Consider the following 20,878-nt stretch of genomic DNA (forward strand, 5'->3'; position numbering starts at 1 on the left):
CATCTATAATTACTCCAAATGAAGAATAGGCTGAAGAAATGACCGGGGAGACTTTCCATTATGACAGAAAAAAAAACCCATCAAGTAGAGAAGGCAAAGCACAAGATCGATAGTTTTTTAATGGATGGAAGAAAGAGAAGTTTTTGTAACATCTCCAGAAGAAACCATCTACGTGATCCAGCGTGTGTACGTGCGTGCACTCATGTGGAAGTAAAATTACATCTGTGACTTCTAAATGCACACGAGCACAGTCCAGACTCTATAAAGAGCGCCATTATGTCAGTCGTGTAGTCGATATGTTTCAGCAGCCATGCTACACATGCGGCCTTTGTTTACCCGCACGCGACTTCTTCAGCAGCTGTCACGATGTGGAGCCACAATCTACAACCAAATAATGTTCAATCTAGAATCCAAACCGTCATTTTAACGCCAGCAATTCAAATAAATGCAGAGAGAGGGCGGCCTCGTGGCTTCTCCGCTGTCAGCGTCAGAGAGAGGCATCAGAGAGCTGCTGATCGGCCGGCCCGGCAGCGATCTGCGAGGGTGTGGCCCGCTGACCTGGGAGGAAGTAACATCTTGCGCCGCATAAATGTTTTTTCACACTTGCATGGGAAAGAGTCATGTGCGGTGAGGCTTTCGGAGGGGTCAAGCTCGGCTCTCAGCATTCATCTTGTCATCGTGCTCTTCACACCTTATAATGATACACAAACGCACGCACAGCGGTGACACGCACACACACACACACGGTGTGATGGACGCGTTGCACAAAAGCACAAACGCGTACGAAACGGTGGACGTAAGTGTGAGATCTGGTTCCACATTGGTAAGACACAAATCAAATAAAACTCGCGTTAAAGATTTTGCACATGAGTGCAGATACGAATTGTCTGATTGAAACGTGGAACAAACGGCTAATCCTGCAAGAATTCAAGGCTTGAACGTGGATTCGCAGTAGACGCAATACCATGGGACGCTAAAATGTACCTCTTCTCTAGTGGCCCGATATGCTCAGCTGTGGTTCCACTTATGAATGGGCTATCGTGGGGGTTTGGTCTGTCGATGATCCTCTCTGATGTTTGAGAGCAATTGACAGCACTTTTATGGGATCAGTAGGTGCGTGCAAGTCCATAATAGATTACACTGAAAATGGTGAAAAATACACCATGTGAAGGATGATGCAAATCAGGAGCCCGCCTAAAACAGTATGTTTATTCAATATGGACTCGTTGATTCAGTGTTCTCTGTGCATGTGTGCATCAGAAGAGGACGGGGGGGAGGGATACGGAAGAACCCAGGCCTCACACACGGGGTAGGTGCTAAAATATACAGTGAGAAAAACTCAGTGAGAAAGTGACAGCTGAACAATAGGGTGGGATGGGAGGGGTATGAAGGAGTTGTGTAGACAATAATCTATTTTTGCTATTAGTTTCATCAGAAACCTCATGTATGGTATGAAATAAAGATTCGCGAAATGTTTTCGTTTCCTTTTTCTTTTTCTTCTTTTTTTTTTTTTTTGAACCGAGTGCACCCCGACAGTGATGTACGTGATATACTGTAGGTCCTTGCCAATTTTTGAGGAAACGTCTGCTCCTTCTGCTCCAGACCGTCTTGCCGCCCTCTCCTGATTAACTCCTAGCGCCGCAAAAGCAAGGCGCACACGCACGGCACAACACACACAGACGCACAGCGGAGGGAGCAGAGCAGCAGCCTCTCAATTATCAACCTCTCGTCGCTGCTCTCAACACCTCGTGTTTCTCTGTTAATGACTGGATTAAAGCGCTGATTAAGATGCACTTAACCCATAAACAGCAGTTCTCATGCACATGCCATCGAAAAAAGAAAAAAAAAACAACAACAAAAAAAATTTAAACAAGCCCAAACCTCAATTAATGGGCTTGGGCCAAGGGCTTGGTCGTTGAGGGGTGAGGGGGGACGCATGTGTCGTTCTGGCTTCTGCCAGAACTGAAGATTTGGGTCAGAACATAAATGCAGTATTATGTCATTCTGGGGTGACAATACTATTTTGGGATAAAAATATCTGATAAAAGTGAAGCGCAAAGGTCATAAAATGGGTCAAGAAGCGAGAATACACTGTAAAAATGTTGCTAGTTGTAAATATTGCAAAAATATTCTACAAATGAATCATTTTCACTACACTTCTAAGTGATTTGGTTTTAGAGTGTTTGTCTGTATTCTTTATTGTGAGATGAGTATTGATTTTTAATTGTACAGAGGCTTTTAAGGATTTTATTTTATTTTTTTCAGTTTTTATGTTTCATTGTGTCAGAAACTTGAAAAAATCCTACACTTGGATCCGTCGAGGTGAAACATCTAGAAATCACCCCAACATGACCATGTCTGTTTACTTGATCTTTTGTCGTGGTAAAGAAGGGATTCTAATTGTAACGGAGACTGCTGCCTTCCTGGCGGTTACCAATTCAGAGGGGCATTTCTCCTTCCAAACTTCTAAACAAAGCCGATTAATTAACTCTCAGGCTTATACCTCTGAACCATAAAGAGCTCACAAATTACCTTGGGGGAAGTGATTACAACCATGGAAAACAATAAATCAATCAATGAATCTAATGAAGCCTGCATGCCGTCGCTGGTATTTCGCTGTTACTCTCAGTCATCTGTGGAATAACAATGGGAGAGTAGGGGATCATAGTTAAATTGTTAATCACAACGTGATACCACAGTCAGCAGATTCCCCATATGAGAAAAGCAGGCTCAGGGTCCTGCCTGCCTGATATGAGGGGGACATAACGCAGAAAATATTCTTTCCGCCCCACTGGACGTAGGGACGCGTTACTCAACAATACATTCATTCATTCATTCATTTGTTTTCTTTGTGTATTTATTTTGTGCTTATTATATTGTTAATATAATACCGTGTGGGTGGAAAAAAAAGAGACCAAGTGAAACTTTGCACAATTCAGTGATGGGGACACAAAGAATTTATCCTCAACTAAATCTCATCTTTATATGTATACGTGCATCATAGCTATATGATGTATATATTGTATATACTGTGTTATTGTATTTTTTTTTTATATATATTCGTCCTGTCTCTTCTCTGATAGCTCTGGTAGGTAACTGGTAATCATCTAATTTTTCATCAGGAGCATTAAAAACATTTCTTGTATGCTCCTTAGCTTCTATTTAATGCTTCAGGACAGGCAGAAAATTTATAGACCCATGGTTACAATTGAAACTGTCTTTTTCTCTGCCATAATGTACCATATACGGTGCGAGAATGTCATAACCAGATTTAAAACTCCAGTATTCTGCAAAATAGACTTAACAATTAAATGTAATGGACGCTCATTAATAATATACTCCAGGATCACATATCTACTAAAGCAGGGGTCTTCAACGTTTTTCAGGTCAAAATGATGGAGAGATTAAGTAGGGACTCCCTACCTATTATATATGTTCTATATTAAACATGGCCGAGTGCAGATTATAAATATACATTATTATTATCATTTTGCATTCAATATTAAGCTATTCAAATAATACACAGGTTCAAATATTATTATTTTTTATTTCAAATGTGCAACAGTAGGGTGTTTTTTAAAAAAAAAAAAAAAAAGATATATATAAAAAATGTTTGATCAATCAAAGATTTTGTGACCCAACGATTTCAGATTCTCCAACTTTCTTTAGGGGTTATACAAGTACATGTCAATGGCAGTTTTAAGGTTTGTTTGCATAACTTGTCACTTGTTTTATCAATTGTGAACGCAGCACCGTTCCCGTGGCTCAGTTTAGCTTCATGAAGGCAATATCTCAACATCACTATCGCTTTGACTGTGACCCGAGACCAACCAAGTTGAGGCTGTCTTTTGGGGCTGCTGACATTGACAGATTGGTGGGCAGGAACTCTTAACAGTACAGATTGGGTGATAATAACGAGGGAGTGCTTACTAAACGGGCCTTAATTGGCACTGGAAAGCGAGTTCAAGAACTTTGTGTCAGATAAGTGATTTTGGAAGTCAAGGGCCTTGGCTGAGAAAAGCTGCCGGAAAGATGATCTGTAGTGTGAAGTTGTGATTGGGGTGAACTGGTGAGGGCAGACTCCTCTTGTCATAAATCAAATGGTATTTTTTTCTGTACTAAATACCAACAGTAAAATACAAGACATTTTATGTTTAGCTTGGACAGGTTCCAACGACTTAACAACACGAATGCATAAATCTGCCCTTTGTTGAATGTCATCTTAAGAGCTTTCACGGTATCACTGTGAAGTTGTTACAACTGTTGCTCCACTAGTGACTCACAATGGAATGTGATACCTCAGAATACCAATGTGGTTCCTGTGTTTCATCAAGTTAGAAACGCAACAAGAACAAGTCCATTCACAAATACCTTCAGTAACATTACCAAAAAGCTGTTCTTCTTCTTGCCCGGATGTTTTCTGCGAAAACATTTCCTTAATCTTAATGGGACTAATTGAATAACGGTTAAACAAACAGACCTTTATCCACCTCCTGTATTTGTGATGAGATATTCAGAGAGATTGTCTTCCAGTATAAAGTCATGCAAACAGGATCTCATTAGCAAATGCAAATGAGAAAACACCAAATCTTCACAGAGAGGCAGAAGTGTATCTCGGTGGGATAGCTGGAACATGACAGTTCACCAACCGCCCCCACGCTGAGCACCAAATGTGATGGTCCACTCCTGCTGCTACTCTTAACAGGATGTAGGACCAAACCATAAATGTAAGCAGAGGGGGGAGAAAATGAAGCCGGTTGCTAAAGGCCGTCACCTTCTGCCTATTGGCACCCTGAAATATAAACTCAGTGCTAACTATTAGTTTGTAGGGTAAACTTATTAATTGTGGTGGTTTATTCAGATCTGTGTGATTCTGGATCATCTATAGTGAAGATGTGATATGTACAATTTATACTATATGTGTGTGTACAAGTCAAGTTTATATGGGAGCATAAAAGTTTTCTTCAGATCTGGAAAGAAAAAGTTTGCAGAAATGAAGTATGTCCTTATTCAGTGGTAACTCATTAAAAAAAGGTAGTAAAAAATGAGCTGTAAAAATTTTTAATGAGTAGTTCATGGCTTTCTTGGCTTTCTTTTACTACAAAACTCCACATATGCAAATTAGATCACATAAGGGGGAGAACATATTTGTGGTTCCTTGTATGATCTGCTGCAGAGGGCAGAAAGCTGAGATCGCATTCGAACAACGTGCTAATTAATTTGGTTTGTATGTCTGTAAATTGTCGAGAGGGCATTTCCTAGGAAGTGAGAACGGCAGGCGCTCCGGGCCAATCGGATCTCTCTTCCGAGAGCGTGCCTGTCGTGACATCACAAGCTGCGGTGAGCAGAGTTCCTGCCATGGCCTCAGACCAACAGACCTTCTGCTGCCGGCGGGGCGGCAGTGGCCTAGGGCAGGGCAGCGATGGCCAGGTCACCAGCTTTTTCCTCCTGCCTGGCATGAGCACCGCAGGAGGGGGTGAACGGCAGGATGGCAAGATGTCAGAAACAGCCCTTTAGACGTGTCAAAAAGCAGGCACAGCTAGGGGAAGCTGTTCATTGAGCGTGGCAGATAGAAGAGCGAGGCCATTCCACAAACTGGCTGCCCAAGTTTTGCCCGAATAAGTGTTTTTTGGTCAGCTAGAAATTCTAGACTCATGAAGACCATGAAAAAAAAACAAAAAAACAAACAGAACAATATTGGGACAACATAAACAGAATATGCAGAACAGTAGGACAGTGGATGTGCATCTGCTTTGAGTAATAAGTTCTGCAATATATGGCATTTCCATTAAATCGTCATTTTTGTCTTCTGTATAAACTTCTGTATAAACTGTATAAAGTGCATATGACGCATAGCTGGTTTCAAATCTGAAATGCTATACGTGCACATACAGAACGTGTCAAACAATAGGTTTAAGGTGTGTGCAGACACCCTTGAGCATGTGAATGTGAAAACCGCCTTCCTGTGTCATTCTTGGCACCGACATCGCTCTTCACTGGTGACGGTTTAAAAACAAAAATCCGAATGAACACGATCTTTGAGTCGAGAACTGAAGAGAAGCTAGTGTGTCAATGAGTGTGCAAGTCCCCACAACTCCTGGGACAAACAAAATCTTATACAGAAACTTTTTTTGACACTCTCACTTCTGACTCAGAGGTTTTACCATCATAGCGTGTGATCATAAGTTACAATTAGACAGACACTTTCTCTAATATATACATATATAAAGTAATAGCCTACAATGATTCAGTAGACAACAGTGGTGGAAACCGGCCACACTTGGCAAAGGGGGAAACAGGCAAGCAGGGGAAAACACTCCTACTTATTTAAGGCACACTGAAACCACGTGCGCCTGCCAGGATCTGTGAATTCTTGTCTATATTCATGAGTTCCTGAAACACTCAAACAACTCTTTTGCTCTATTAGGCCAGTCAACAGAAGTGTATTAGCTTTAGACTGTTTGCTGTTCAAACAGTTTTGATTTGTCCTGTTTGATGTGCAGCGTGTTTATTTCAGAGGCGGCGACTCACTTGGCTAATCCTCTCACCGTCTTTATCATGTAAACTTTTCTCCAATCTGGCAGTAGCAGCAGCAGCTGAGTGTCGTCTGGTGCTGAGAGGAGAGATCGCGGGTCTTTAAGTTCTTAAAAGGTGTGCCATTAACACGGCAATGCAGCATGATTCAGAGTCTGAACCGGGTTGCCTTTTAACTGAAGAAATAGAAAATGGTCAAGGAGGAGTCCCTTAAGGAGTGGAAACGATCAAGTGAATTCTTTGTACTTTGGTGACAAAGCACAGTGTTGGGGTGCACCACAGAGACCAGTCAAAAGACCCTCTAGTTTTCTCTGCGAATTTAGTTCCTCTTCTAGATGGGGAACTTCATTCTTCGGCTGCGTGAGAGATGTGAGATCATATCGATTATCTGAACTACTCTTTAACCTGCACAGCTTTCATGACAAGGTTTATGTGTGCAGCCACTTGGGGAAAACTTTTCGTGCTGGGCAATCCTTTCCTACCTTTTATGTCTGCAACATTCTCACTACTGGCAAACACATGGACCATCCAGCTCACTAATTTACCAAATTTTTGGAAAATGTTTGTATTGGCTCCAGATCAGAACCAACTTTCAGAAAACTGGTAGTCTACTTTCCTCATTGGGGAAGGATTTATTTTTGAATATATATATATATTTAAAAATTTTAGGGGCAAAACATATAAATAGCAAACAAACGGTCACAATAAACTCCTCCAGAAACCCTCTAATGCTATCGCGGGGATGTCTTTGTGAAGCTGACAAGAAGTAAACAAGTCACCGGATGGATTTGGAAGCAGCATTGTACACACCTTGACTGTAACGCTGAGAATCCCCTGCCCCTCCCCTGTTGATCGGAGGGTGGGGGGGTATTTGGCTGCTGTCTGTGCGTCATGGCCACAGGGAGTGCGCGGCGGTGAAAGCGGCGCTGCGTCTCTGCTCTCGGATCAGTCCGCCTCCACATGGCTCATGCGGCACTGTATAGCCTACTCCTTCATTCGACCCCAGAACACAACATCATGTCACGCTCTGGTATTAAGTCAGGCGCACAGATTCATATGCACTCTGACGTTGTCTGAGATAAGTTTTATTTGCTACTTCGTGGCCCTTGCACCTGATTTAACAACGGAACCAGGAGCAACAGTCGTTTGGTAAGTTTATTTATTGCAATTGATTCTTTGCGTCTAACCAATTTGTCTACAACTTTTTTTTATTGATGTTTAATGAAAACTTTTCCATACTTAGATTTTTAAATAGAATAACAATTAATTATAGAGTTGTTTACAGGGAGTCACGCCACATTAAACCCGTCTATTTGTTCATACACCTTGATTCATTTCTTTTGTCAAGATGGAATTGGTTGCTGCCATCACTTCTCACTTGTGACTGTCTGATCCAAGAAACATCACAGGATTCTTCAGACGGAAAAATAATTGGCTGTTTCCTTTTTTAACGTCGCCTATCCCATTGGGACGAAGAGACGTATCAGAATTGAATGAATGCAAATTCATTAACTCCGAATAATAACAGGATTATCTATTACAAAGAGACCTAACACGTTTGTTTACAATTTCACTATGAAACTGGTTTCCCGTTTGCATTTTCTTTTCTTTTTTGTCTTTGCAAAAAAAAAAAAAAAAAAATACTGTTATGTGATGTCAAATTTGACCCTTTTTTTTTTTCAAAATGGGATTTGAAAAGTAGCACCCACAGCCTATTTGTTTTAATGGAAACTAAGGCTGTATCGGCGATTTAGTTAGATAGTAAATATACCACGGATTTCTAGACTCGTGGGCGAGTTTTCACTTTAGTTTTACACCACACAACTACCCCCAACAAATCTGTGCAACGTTTCAGGTTTGTCATATGATTTACAAGAAACTGGCTCTTACCTCGAAGCAGCCTTCTCCAATATTATCCAGATAAACTACCATTCACCATGGTGCCTTTATTATGGTATTAACCAGAACTGTCCCAATAATTGAGGCATTACGTTATAGCGGGTGCACATTTGTCATTAACAGGCCTTTACCTGAACATATTTGAAAGCTTGAAAAATATGATATTGTGTCTTTTACACTGCATGCAGCAGATTATTTCTGTGTGCTTATGATTTTAAAACAGAGAAAAGGAGGAGAGCCTCCTTGACTTTTTTTTTCTTTCTTCACAAAAGTTACTGTTTTTGACAATGGCTGAAATATATCAGCACACGTTTGGCGTCTTGAAACCACAGCCCCATACGCCCACAACGATCCTTACAGATATGACGGTCACTTTCCACAAAGATCTCACATATGAGGTGACACTTTTGCATTCGTGTTAGAGTCTGCGGTGGCTCAATGATTGCAGATAAGTTTCCCTTAACCAGAATTCGCTTGTCTCAATACAGCGCAGAGCCTTGGCTGCAGAGGAAGCAGGAGGTAGCTGACATTAAACAAAACCAAAAGCGATTTTAGTGTCTTCTGAGGCGGAGGGACATCATTGGGACAAAAAAAAGAACTTTCATCTGGGATCAAATAAAGAAATTAACCATGCTCGGCGGCGAAGGAGAAAGCAGCGCATACCCTTCAGCGAAAGACGCAGCGGATGAGAGGCGCAAGTCTCCGACTGGGGATGGGGATGATCCTGGCGCAAGCAACAGGTACACAGAGCATGTGATGGGTGCAGAGCGGTACTACATGCCACCCACGATTTCTAAGCAAAGCCCAGACACAGCGAACCCCTGCTCTTTTATTCCTTATACCCCCAGTGGGACGGTTTACACCCCGTCCAGCGCTGGCAGGTATCCCTCATCTCTCCACTTGGGCTCCGTGTTGCCTCCCGCGGGATTTTCCTCATCGGCCTCCGGGCGCAGTCACTTCAGCCCGGCTTACCAGCTCGGGCAGAGCCCCGGCTGCATCTACCCTCCTTACACCGGCTCAGGGTCCGCTCTCGGCAACATGGCTCTGCCCACCGGAGGGCCCGGAATGAGGGCCCAGGTCTACCTCTGCAACCGACCACTGTGGCTCAAGTTTCACCGGCACCAAACCGAGATGATCATCACCAAGCAGGGCAGGTGAGAGAGGAGGAATGAAACTTTCCGCAGATCACTTAAGTTTTTTTTTTCGGGTTTCAGATTTCCAAAAATATGTGCGACTGTTCGCTTATTTTATTATCTTTTGTCCCCTTTGCAGGCGGATGTTTCCCTTCCTCAGTTTTAACATAGCCGGTCTCAGTGTGGCAGCGCACTATAATGTGTTTGTGGAGGTGGTGTTGGCAGATCCAAACCACTGGAGATTTCAGGGTGGCAAGTGGGTGACCTGCGGGAAAGCTGACAACAACAGTCAAGGTAGTCATTCGGATGTTTTTTTTTTTTTGTTTCATTTTAATTCAACATTTCCACGTCTCAATCAGAAAGAAAAATGCAAATTATTATTACTTGTAGGACAAAATAATTTGCAAGCTTTGTTTTAAGAGTATGGCTTTTGAAAAAAGAAATGTCTTTCGTTTCTTTATCATATGGGTTTTATTTTATTGTTCTTATTTTATAAAAATAAATAAATAAATAAATGACCCACGTCGATGTGTGAAATTCACGTTTTAATTTCAGGGAACAAAGTCTACATCCATCCAGAGTCCCCAAACACAGGGGCCCACTGGATGAGACAAGAAATCTCCTTCAGCAAACTAAAACTCACCAACAACAAAGGAACCAGTCACAGCACGTCCCAGGTACGGCGATAAGTAAAATAAATAAATGTATAAATGAACGCAATTGCATTGATACTGCATTAACATGTAAATTTATTTATTTACTTATTAGTTGTTATAGTTTTTTGACTTCTATCACAAGAAATTTAGTTTGATAAAATATTTTCGCTTGTATGCGCAATTATTAAATGAATGCACAAATAATAGTTTTACATCATTTAATATGGCGCTAGCTTTTATTTATTTATTTATTTATTTTAAACGTGCTGGGAAGGAAATGCATTACGGGGTTTAAAGCGCACGCAAGCTGATGTCGTATGATCAACAATTAACTTCGCTCAAATTAAAAGTTCAACTTAAGTTGTGCGCAATGGATCCAAAATGTTTGTAGAAAATAATAATTTCTTTTGCCCAAATTCATCGTGTGTATAATTAATATAAACGTATATAATAAGCGTTTTTTTGTTTTTGTGTTTTTGTTTGTTCTTTTTTTTTTCATTTAGATGATCGTCTTGCAATCGCTTCATAAGTACCAGCCTCGGCTGCACATTGTGGAGGTGACGGAGGATGGCGTGGAGGACGTGAACAGCGACCTTAAGACTCAGTGCTTCAGTTTTCCAGAGACACAGTTTATAGCGGTCACTGCCTACCAGAACACTGATGTAAGTATGGGAGGAAAAACAAACTACCAATTACCAAGTGTTTTCGTGGCTGCTCTTGCACCCTCACACCATTTGTAGAAAGCCCATTAAATCCATGTTTAGTTTTTATCAACTTGTAATACACACTAATTTGTGGGCAAATAACTAATAACTTTAATCAGCTGTCATTTATTTGTGGAGGTTGACATGCATGTGGTCTGTAGTACGTATGATAGCATTGCAAAATACTTTTCTTTTCTGTTTTAGATCACACAGTTGAAAATTGATCACAACCCCTTTGCCAAAGGATTCAGAGACAACTATGATTCGTGAGTATTTCACACACCTTTGTCATGCATTGCTCATCAGTTGTAACCAGAGCACAGGAATAGATCATCCTGTGTTTGTGTGTGTCAACTCATTGTGAAACTAGTCGCTTTTCTTCCCACATGCTGCACTTCCGCCGTGACCTCATGTTCAGGACTCCTTGTATTTTGCAGGATGTACACCGCGTCAGAGAACGACCGTCTCACGCCATCTCCAACCGACTCTCCCCGTGCCCACCAGATTGTCCCCGGTGCCCGCTACACGATGCAGCCCCTCTTCCAGGACCAGTTTGTCAACAACCTACCGCAGAATCGCTTCTACAACAGCGAGAGAGCCGTGCCCCAGACCAACACGCTCCTCTCACCTCAAACAGAAGACGGCGCTTCGCAGCGGTGGTTTGTCACCTCTATGCAGCAAGGGGGAAACTGCACTGGTACCGGCAACAAGCTAGACCTGACACCCTACGAGGGGGAATACTCAAGCCCCCTGCTTCCGTATGGTATCAAATCTCTGTCCATGCAAACGTCTCATGCACTCAGCTACTACCCAGACTCTCCTTTCACCACCATGTCACCCGGGTGGGGGTCCAGAGCTGCATACCAAAGAAAGGTGACTCCCAGTCTGCCATGGTCTCCCAGGCCCAGTCCCACGACTGGGTTCCCAGAAGACTCAGACAAAGTTAAACCACAGATTGAGGAAGAGGTGAATGGCACTGGAGCACTGATCACCTCCTGGACAGAGACACAGTCATCAACGCTTTCCTTGGAGAAGGCCGATTCCTACGCCATGGCCTGCAAGCGAAGGCGCTTGTCTCTCAATGGCCCAAGCGCAGAGGACTCACCCACCAACACCAAGTGTGAGGATTTAGCCTCCGCTGCCACCAACAATAGCTCCTACAGCAAGGACGCGCCCCCATCTAAAGGCATGGCTGCGTACTACTCCTTTTACACAAACCCGTGAACTTTTTTTGTCTCTGAAAAAGAAGGCCTAGTTTTATCTATCATCTGAATAAAATATATTATTTTGCTTTTTTTTAAAAAAAAAAGAAAAAAAGAAAAATGGTTATGTGAGCATCATTACCATGCTTTGAAAGTGGAGATGTTGCTGTCTCATTACTGTTGTGACAACACAGGAAATATCGAGGACACATTAAAACACGACGCCATTAAACAAGATTGGTGAAGAGATGCATGCAGCACAATGAGCATCTCGAGGGCTTACATTGTTGATCCCTGTCACTGGACTGTATATTTTAAGCCACTGATTTCTGCGACTAGGTGTTTTGGAATTTTGAAAAGTGCCAAAGCATCTGTTTAAAGTGCCCCAATTTTCTTAAACAGTGTTTTATCGTTGCAGACATTTACGTATGTACCTTTTCACTGAGATTGTGTGTTTACAGATTATTTATTCAAGGTCTGTTCTTGAGATGTGTGCACTCTTTAAATGTGAGTATAGTATGCTGTATATACCTTCCCTGCAAAAGTTCAGATATTTGATAATAAAAGACATACGTGTTCTATGGAATATCTAAGTGATTATTTTTGATTTAATTAAAGCACTCCACGTGTCCTAGCCTAGTGTACGTTCCATATTTTTGTTTAGCACTTGAATGTAATGGTCAAAAATTTGTAATGATTGACAAAATTGTATAGAATAGCTCCATACACTAACCTGCCAGTTCGTGGGGGTGAGAATGAATGCAAGCCAACAGTCCTGCAGTTAATCCGTCTTCACAGCTGTTACAATGTTTAATGTATGTTGAAAAAGCATCAGAAATGTGGTAATCCAAGGAGGATGCAGTATGTGGTGCTGTTAAACAGGACTGAATTAAAGCACAAAAGTAGTGTTCATGTTATTTGCGCTAGCACACTAACTAAAATGGGAGGGGGTGTCAACAATAATAAAAGGGTTTGAGTATAACACCATACGCGTAAAATTCAACAGTGTTACAAACCGCAGCAGCCGAAATGATCATAAGGTTGAATGGTCAGGTTTCACACGCTGTTTGAACACAAACCTAAAACTATAAAATACACAAAGGAGAGTTTCATATAGGACAGTGTGTACTATACATTTTATAGGTTTGTAGCGGCACAGAAACAGCACATGCGCAAGAGTGTGACGGCGTGTTTGTATTCACCGGACTTTGTCGCACTCTAGTGGCCAGTATCTGTAACTGCACGGGCGGCCATGAATCCTTCACTACAACAGCCTGTTGAGTTGTGGCGGTGATTGAGTGCGTGTAACATAATGCAAAAACAAACATGTGTCACATAATCTCTGTATAGATTTTTTTCTTTCTTTTTTCTTATTTCAACACACATATGCAAAAATAACGTTACTTATTCCCTTCCCTTGGACTGTCATGCAAAATAAAGTGCGCTTATTTGGCCGCTGCACGTCCAGTACAAAATATCACAAAGGCAGTGCACGTTTTAGATGATGTAGCAAGTGAAAAGCCGTGGTGTTCAAGACAAAGCGGAAAAACAAAAACAACGAGGCACGTCTTTCTCCGCCTGTCCTGTTTCGGGGGGTTGTACTGAAACCTGGCAACCCACTAGCAGTCAGAGAGCGGGGGGGTTTAGCGTCACCGCTCTGAGCTCACATTATTTATAGAGGAGGATTGCCTCACTTAACGACGAAACACTCCGCTTTTGCGCTTGCGTTTGACAATTAAAGCACACGACAGGGTCTACAAAGCGAGACGTGTCATCTGCGTAAGTCGGAATACTTGTTATCCACTGTTTAGCGAGTTTACCAACTGTGCTAGCACGACGATAGCTCGGTAGCCGCCAGCGAGCGTATGCACTGACGTTAGTCAACGCAGACGCCAGCGTCATGATGTTTTTTGTTTTGTTTTTTAATAATATACAGCTAGCGAGCAGCGTTGTGTCTTGTGATTAACCCCCGGCGCTGTCAACAAACGGGAGTGTCTCGCCGCTACCGCTGTCTAAGGTCGGTGACTGTTTTGTTATCATCCAGAAACAAAACAAAGCCTAATGGAGGGAGGACTGTAACACTACTTAACACCACGCCACATAGAGCTGTCGGTTCCAGCTAGCGAACACGGTAGACACCACACGACGTGGAGAAAAGGCCTGCATGGGGGAGTTTGGTGACAAGTGGCCGCTACCAACAAAAAAAACAAAACAAAACAAAACAAAAAAAACTGCTGGACTGTTGTGTTGTTGAGGCGTGTTGTTACTGTCAGGCAGCTGTAGTTAGATGTGCTTGGATGGCACTGTGAACAAGGGGGGGAGTGTCGTTAACTATTGTCAAATGGGTTAATTAGTTAAAGGTTTGGAGAGTAACCCCAGCGAGCCGTTTGTGTTATCATTTATGAGGTTATATAACTCTTTTTCAAAGATCATGTGTCCACCGAGGTGGGACATTGTTTGTTTGGCCCTGTGATTGTGCCTCTTATCTCTGCTCATGTGGCACAGGCTTGACACACATTTCCTTGATGCAAGGCAGGTTAACCTAGAGATACCTATACCTAACCTATAATTGTTATGTTACATCCAAAAGAAATAGCAATAGTGAACGTGCGATAATTCACACAATAATTCTCATAACAACGTGCAATACGCCCGTGCATTAATTCCATATGTGCAAATGTGTTATAACTTTATATGTGCAAACATGTGCAATCATTTCTCACAACAGTGTGCAACACATACAAGTGCAAGAATTTCATGTGATGTTGCAACAACAGTGACTCATTGTTATGCGTGAAAGCAATTGTTTTGTCATGTTAATGTTGTATATTTTGTACATATTATATTTATCTGTTTTTTTTTAAACAATTATTTTACTTCCAGTACTTCTGTGGCACTTGAGAGGGGCCTTAAGTTGCCTTAATTGTGGATATTAAGTTGTACATAGTACAGAGTAAGTAGTGAACGGTGAAAGTGTTGAACCTTGTGGTGTAATAATGTTACAATATATTACGAATGTCCATTGTGGAGCGTAACAGTGGCAGGAAGTAAAGACCTTAAAGACATTGTATACTATTCTAAATGATGGCAGGATCTTATGACCTTAAAACGTTGTTATATACACAGCATTTGTCAGTTGTCTGGAGAACGAACGACAAACTATTCATATTAACGGACTTCTCAGAGGAGACCTTGATAAACTATTGTGGACATATTTTAAGTCAGTCTGGATTCTACCTCTGCGTCTAAAAAGAAAGTGTGCACCTCACAACTTAGGAAAGTCCCAGAGTTACAGTGAGTAATATATTGACAGAAAGCTACCTGAGGTTCTAAGAATTTCCTGGAATTTGATGCTTTTGTGTTCTTATCTTCCTTACTTAGTAAAGATTCGCTGACTAGATAGGTGTGTTGGGCACATCCACAGCCTCCGGTCTTTTTTTCTTTTTCTTTTTTTTTTTTTTACCAGTAACCACTTGCAAATACCGGGTACCAGTATGGTTAATGATAATAGTAATAATAATGATGCAGTTGGCAGTTTAGCATCTGCCAAAACTGTCTTGCTTTCCACTGCCTTGAAATAAGGTAAACATGAGAATGTAAAAGTTAAATAAGTGTTGAAAAATATTAAAAACCGTTGGTAACTCTGGTGTTAATGACGTTATCATTCACCCCCTTATCAGGCATAACATTATGACCACCTTACTAATGTTTGTGTAGGCCTCCAAAACAGTTCTGACCCATCAGAGAATAGACACGAGTCTTTTGAGGGTGTCCTGCGGTGTCTGGCAACAGAATGTTGTTAGTGGGGTATTTGGGTCCTATGTTTTGTGCTGTTTTTGGAGGAGGAGGGTCATTGGTATGGGGTGGGGGTGCCCGGTCTGATCTAGGTGGGACGCGTCTAAGTAACGTCCACATGAACGCCGGATCCAAAAGTTTCCCAGCAAAGCATTGTATCGCTACAAGATAATCAATGTTATTTACTTCTCCCGTCAGTGGTTTTAATGTGGCTGATTGGTGTATGTCGAGTATGTCAAGTGCATTATCTTTTCCAAAAGCGCCCAGATTCTGGCTCCGCTCAGCGAGACGGATCTGTTCAGTCCTAGCTTCAAAATGCTTACTGGGTAATCCAGTCACAAGTATCCAGCATTATGTGCTGTACCTTTGGTCACACCTGGCACTGAAATGCACCCATACCTCAGTTCAACTCGCTGTATGCAAATAAACACAGACATTATTTGGGCTGTAGTAGAGGTAGCACCTCGCTACCTACTGTAACCGAACTACAAACTTTTATAATGTGTTGGGCCTCCTCTATATGTCTTGGCTGTGTTCACACCTGTACCTAAAGGTGGGTAGTTGCAATTACTTTGCTCAGGGTGGATTTTCAGAAAGGAATGGATCCAGATTGTACTATATGTGCCACATGCTAGTGGCATTTAGTATTCACAGTATAGTTGTTCTGCACCTGCTTGTGGGTGTAGGTGAAGGTGGAATGTTTAAAATTATTCAACTACTTGGCCTCTGACTGCCGCCCAGTCATCAACAAAGACCCTCATTACAGCCACCTTGGATCTGCCACATGCAACAATTGCAACAATTATCTTGATAATTGACTAGTCACTGATGATTTTTGTGATTAGTTGACCAATCGGATCATACGGAAATTGCAGCTTATCGTGCTGACATGCAGCCGCTCTTATACAACTTCCAGCCTAAAGTATTTATTTTTTAATTTGCACATATCTTAAAGACAATTAAGATGATAGTACATTGTTGCTATTGTTTATTATCAGTTATTTATTTCACTATCTGTTATTGTTGCTTTAGCAATATTGTTTTAATACATTCAAGTCAATAAAACAGAGACAGAGAGACTAACCTTCTCAAAGGTTGTATCATATCTCTTTTCCATCGGTGTGGTGAAGTGGATCAGACTGGTAGGTAGTGTTGTGGGTTGAACTACTTGATCATCTCTCTGAAACTTTGATCGTCAACCATGGGCAAAGGTCTCATGTCTGTCACCACCAACCTGTTCCAAACTGCTTGAGTCAGAACATTTGCTTGACGAGGTGTGCATGTTGTTGCCTTGCTAACAAAGTCGTCCATTGAAGAGGAACATATTTTTTTAGCACTGTCATGTTAGCATTATAAGACACTGGCGTTACCATATTTCCTATTCTAACATGCCACACACATAACCTATGTGTGCTGAGGCTAATGAAATTGTCATTGCTAGCCTTAAGCTAAGGTTTGCATTTATAAGTAAGTTGTTCACTAATGCTAGCAGCTAACTAGTCAAATATCTTACTGAGACGACTGTTCCTCCTTCTCAAAAATTAAGATCAGCCACAACATCCTTCCTTTTAAGTGCTTCTGCTTCACTGTTTGTGCTGCCATGAAAGGCAAATTCTGCCTTGTACATTTATACATTGCACGTTCTTTCCATTGATATTTTTAGATGTTGTAACCCCAGGTTCTATGTGTATGGTTTCCACAGAGTGGTTCCAGAGCTACAAATTCACAAGAACAGTATCAGATTATTATCTAACACAGGTCTAAGTATTTGCATATATCCTATCCTATATCCTCCATATATCTGTGTTGAAAATGAAACAAATTTCACTTACTACTACATTAATATGCCCCGAGAGGTTTTCGGGAAGCATTCTTTGTCCTTTGGAGTAACTTGTCTACATCAAGGATTTGTATGGTGGTCAGAATTTTAGTGTCATGTAGTTACGCACCTATTGCACCAAAGGAAGTGCTGTTATGTAGACTTCTGCGGCGTCTTACCAAAAATACATACGAGCATGTTACGGCCCGACCAGTCGTGAACATATGGTGCGGAATGCTGACTCGCTGCATGTTGTTCTTCAGCTGAGGATACCTTGCTTCAGGATGAGTCCTGGCCTCTGTGGGACGGGCAGCATTGGCACAGAGAGGCGGAAGCTCCTGGTGATGCCAGGGGAAGTCTTGTCTTTTGCTCTGTGTGAGCTTTGTTCTCACCGTGTTGTGTTATCCGAAAGAAAAAAACAAAAAAAAAAAAACAACACGGGGAGGTGGTTTACAGGGCAATGGTGATGTTGACACAGGCGCTGGTGGCAGAGCAGTCCGAGCAACCGTGAAGATGCAGGACTGCTTTTCTTGAAACAGTGATAATGATTTTGGATTATTGTAATATTTAACAGTTTCCTAGTTGAGGTGTTGTTGTACAGGGAATTTAAGGGAATTTCACTCCTGTTTTTTATTCTTTTCCTTAGGACATCCAGTATGCTGACTTATTGGACTTGAACAGGCTCAAGACTTCAGAGGCTGCCGTGTCAGTCAGAGCTCAAGCCCACGGCGAGAGAAGAAATGGGGAACACGGCGACCAAGTTCCGAAAGGCTCTTATCAACGGGGACGAGGTGCTAGCCTGCACGCTTTATGAGACCAACCCACAATTCAAGGAGGCTCTGGATCCTAACTCTACATATGGAGAGTCCTACCAGCACAACACTCCACTGCACTATGCTGCCCGGCACGCCATGGCACGCCTACTCAGGTCAGGATATGATATGTCCCAGATAAAAATCAAATAAACAAGCAAGCAGTCATACTGTACACACTATCAACGCTATCGATGTATATCCAGGCTCGGTTGAGCTTTTTGTGAAATGTCCCTTTGAGCACTTGTCTTCTGACGAGCTGGTTCCATGTAATTCAGTACTGCTGTATCGCAAGGGAAAAGAGAAAATCTTTCATGTTTTGTCTCTATATGTCTCTGTCCCATCTGTCTCTCCACATAGCCATCTGTTAGCGGCTCTCAGGAATGCAACACGCTGGGTTGGAATAGAATGGGTTTCCAAGAGCTTCCCATCGTACATCCTTGCGTGTGCTTTTCTTTATTCCACTCAGGCCCCATTATATCTACACTAACAGCACAATTTTTGCATTCCCACCGGATTTAAAAAAGAAAATGCTTGTGTGACTTTCAAATAGCAGGAGATAAAAAGTAAAGGAGGCTATGTTACTGGAGATAAGATATAATTCATATTATTGTAGTTTCCACTCAGAAAATCAGTTGTAACTTCCATTTCTACATGGGTCTCTTTTCGTAATACTGTAGATTTCATGTAAAATATTTCAAAGTATTTATTTATATATTTCCACTTTTTTTTTGGTTTGTCAGATGGTTAAAAGGTTGTCGGCCAAATAATTCAACAACTCCAAAGCAAAAATGCAACTACAATGTGTTGGCTTGCTCAAACAAAAGCCAAAATATTGAAATTAACCGTGATTCCCGTCTCATTCTTCCAGGTCTTTTCTGCTAAGCAAGGATGGCAATCCTAACAAGCGTAATGTGCACAATGAGACATCTCTGCACCTTCTCTGCATGGGACCCCAGATCCTGACCTCAGAGGGGGCGCTGCAGCCGCGGATCTCACGGCCGTATGAAGATGAACATCGTCGGGCCGAATGTCTGCAAATCATCCTGGTGTGGACCGGAGCAAAGCTGGACCATGGCGAGTATGAGACTGCTGATGTCAACGCTACCGACAACAAGAAAAACACCTGTCTGCACTACGCTGCTGCTTCTGGCATGAAGACTTGTGTTGAGGTGAGACTGCAAAATTCACGGCTAATGTAAAATATTTTCTAGCGTGGCATTTTAAGGTATAGATCAGTGAAATCATTAGAGCAGTTTACAATAAAAGCATTGCTCATAATATTTCCATAATTATGCAACACTTCCTTTGACTGATGTTAAGTTTTTCTAACTACATGTCTTATTATGTAGCTAGAAAGTGAAATTCTCCTCTTGCTTTTACTTTCTCAGCTCCTAGTACAGAGAGAAGCAGACCTGTTTGCGGAGAACGAAAACCGCGAGACTCCATGTGACTGTGCAGAGAAGCAGCACCACAAGGAGTTGGCCCTGCGCCTGGAGTCGCAGATGGTCTTCTCTCTTGCCCCTGAGGCGGAGGGTATAGAGGCAGAGTATGCAGCCCTTGACCGTCGAGAGGTACAGAATAACACAAGAGGCAGTGGGTATACAGATTTGACTTTGTCACCCTCAGCTGGTGTCGCGGCGTTGCAAGTATCAAACTTTGGTACAAACCCCATTGAAAAAGGCCACAAAGCAGCTTTTGTAATTATTATTTCACTTTCAAATACAACTATTTTGAGATAGGTGTCCCAACCCACTACACAATTAAAAACACTTCAAGTATTATTTTCCTTTTGAGCAACCTTTAATTAACAATCTCCTGAACTCAGGAGACATATTTTGTGAGAACTGAAACTATTTAGTTTGTGTATCTGTAATTTTCTCTTGGAACCAGACACTAATTGACTATAGTGTAATGTTTAACGTTTCGCTGTGATTGTTCACATTCTTCACCAGCAGATGCTTTGGTTGGATTCAAATACACCCAGTGTGTTTACATGCACTTAAGGCTTTAGAGTACTGCAGGACATTGTAATCTACACATGTAGTCAACAAGCCAGGAGCTCATCAGTTTGGCTCCCTTAGTAAAAACACCACCAAAACACTAGGGGGCGCTGTGTGTTTTTTTGCCGGCTGGGTTAACTTTTGTTTCAACTTCCTGCTTTGATATGGTCCATCCTTAATGATCCGAAACAATCAATTTGAAAATTGCGGAGAAGGAGAAGCAACCGGAAATACTAAAGCGAAAACACACCACTGCCGAGTTGACCTATCACAGTTACATTTCTGGGGAGATGCAGGTCAGCTACATGTCAACATGTGCTG

At 41.9% G+C, this 20,878-nt stretch overlaps 2 protein-coding genes across 5 annotated transcripts in view; both read left to right on the plus strand.

Annotated features, from left to right (window-relative positions):
- Positions 1 to 7,456: 7,456 nt before the first annotated feature.
- Positions 7,457 to 12,762, plus strand: eomesb (eomesodermin homolog b). Of its 2 annotated transcripts, XM_047597614.1 has the most exons (8): positions 7,457 to 7,683; positions 8,922 to 9,173; positions 9,282 to 9,587; positions 9,706 to 9,860; positions 10,122 to 10,243; positions 10,726 to 10,884; positions 11,131 to 11,192; positions 11,364 to 12,762. In XM_047597614.1, exons 2-8 carry the CDS (start codon positions 9,064 to 9,066, stop codon positions 12,148 to 12,150), a joined length of 1,701 nt encoding a protein of 566 aa, XP_047453570.1. In that variant the 5' UTR covers positions 7,457 to 7,683; positions 8,922 to 9,063; the 3' UTR covers positions 12,151 to 12,762. The 2 variants fall into 2 exon arrangements, with proteins under 2 accessions (XP_047453570.1, XP_047453569.1); XM_047597613.1 differs by having other exon boundaries at positions 7,458 to 7,683; positions 8,922 to 9,587.
- Positions 12,763 to 13,722: 960 nt separating this feature from the next.
- LOC125015982 (ankyrin repeat and IBR domain-containing protein 1-like) overlaps positions 13,723 to 20,878 on the plus strand; it is a 32,776-nt gene continuing 25,620 nt past the window's right edge. Inside the window, exons 1-5 of one of the 3 annotated variants that reach the window (XM_047598123.1) lie at positions 13,723 to 13,907; positions 14,065 to 14,145; positions 18,389 to 18,670; positions 19,426 to 19,726; positions 19,946 to 20,128. In XM_047598123.1, coding sequence (XP_047454079.1) covers positions 18,483 to 18,670; positions 19,426 to 19,726; positions 19,946 to 20,128 — 672 coding nt within the window. In that variant the 5' untranslated portion in view covers positions 13,723 to 13,907; positions 14,065 to 14,145; positions 18,389 to 18,482. Of the gene's footprint in view, positions 13,908 to 14,064; positions 14,146 to 17,784; positions 18,281 to 18,388; positions 18,671 to 19,425; positions 19,727 to 19,945; positions 20,129 to 20,878 lie in introns of those variants that run through there. The other 2 variants (XM_047598122.1, XM_047598124.1) reach the window with 2 other exon arrangements.

The sequence above is a fragment of the Mugil cephalus genome, chromosome 11 (assembly GCF_022458985.1).
Source record: "Mugil cephalus isolate CIBA_MC_2020 chromosome 11, CIBA_Mcephalus_1.1, whole genome shotgun sequence".
NCBI classification, from domain to species: domain Eukaryota; kingdom Metazoa; phylum Chordata; class Actinopteri; order Mugiliformes; family Mugilidae; genus Mugil; species Mugil cephalus.

Excerpts from the sequence above, each read along its gene's own strand:
- eomesb (XM_047597613.1), top strand. The coding sequence starts at position 9,064 with ATGCTCGGCGGCGAAGGAGAAAGCAGCGCATACCCTTCAGCGAAAGAC. Across the intron at positions 9,588-9,705 it reads ATCATCACCAAGCAGGGCAG|GCGGATGTTTCCCTTCCTCA; the intron begins GTGAGAGAGGAG and ends TCCCCTTTGCAG. Across the intron at positions 9,861-10,121 it reads AGCTGACAACAACAGTCAAG|GGAACAAAGTCTACATCCAT; the intron begins GTAGTCATTCGG and ends TTTTAATTTCAG.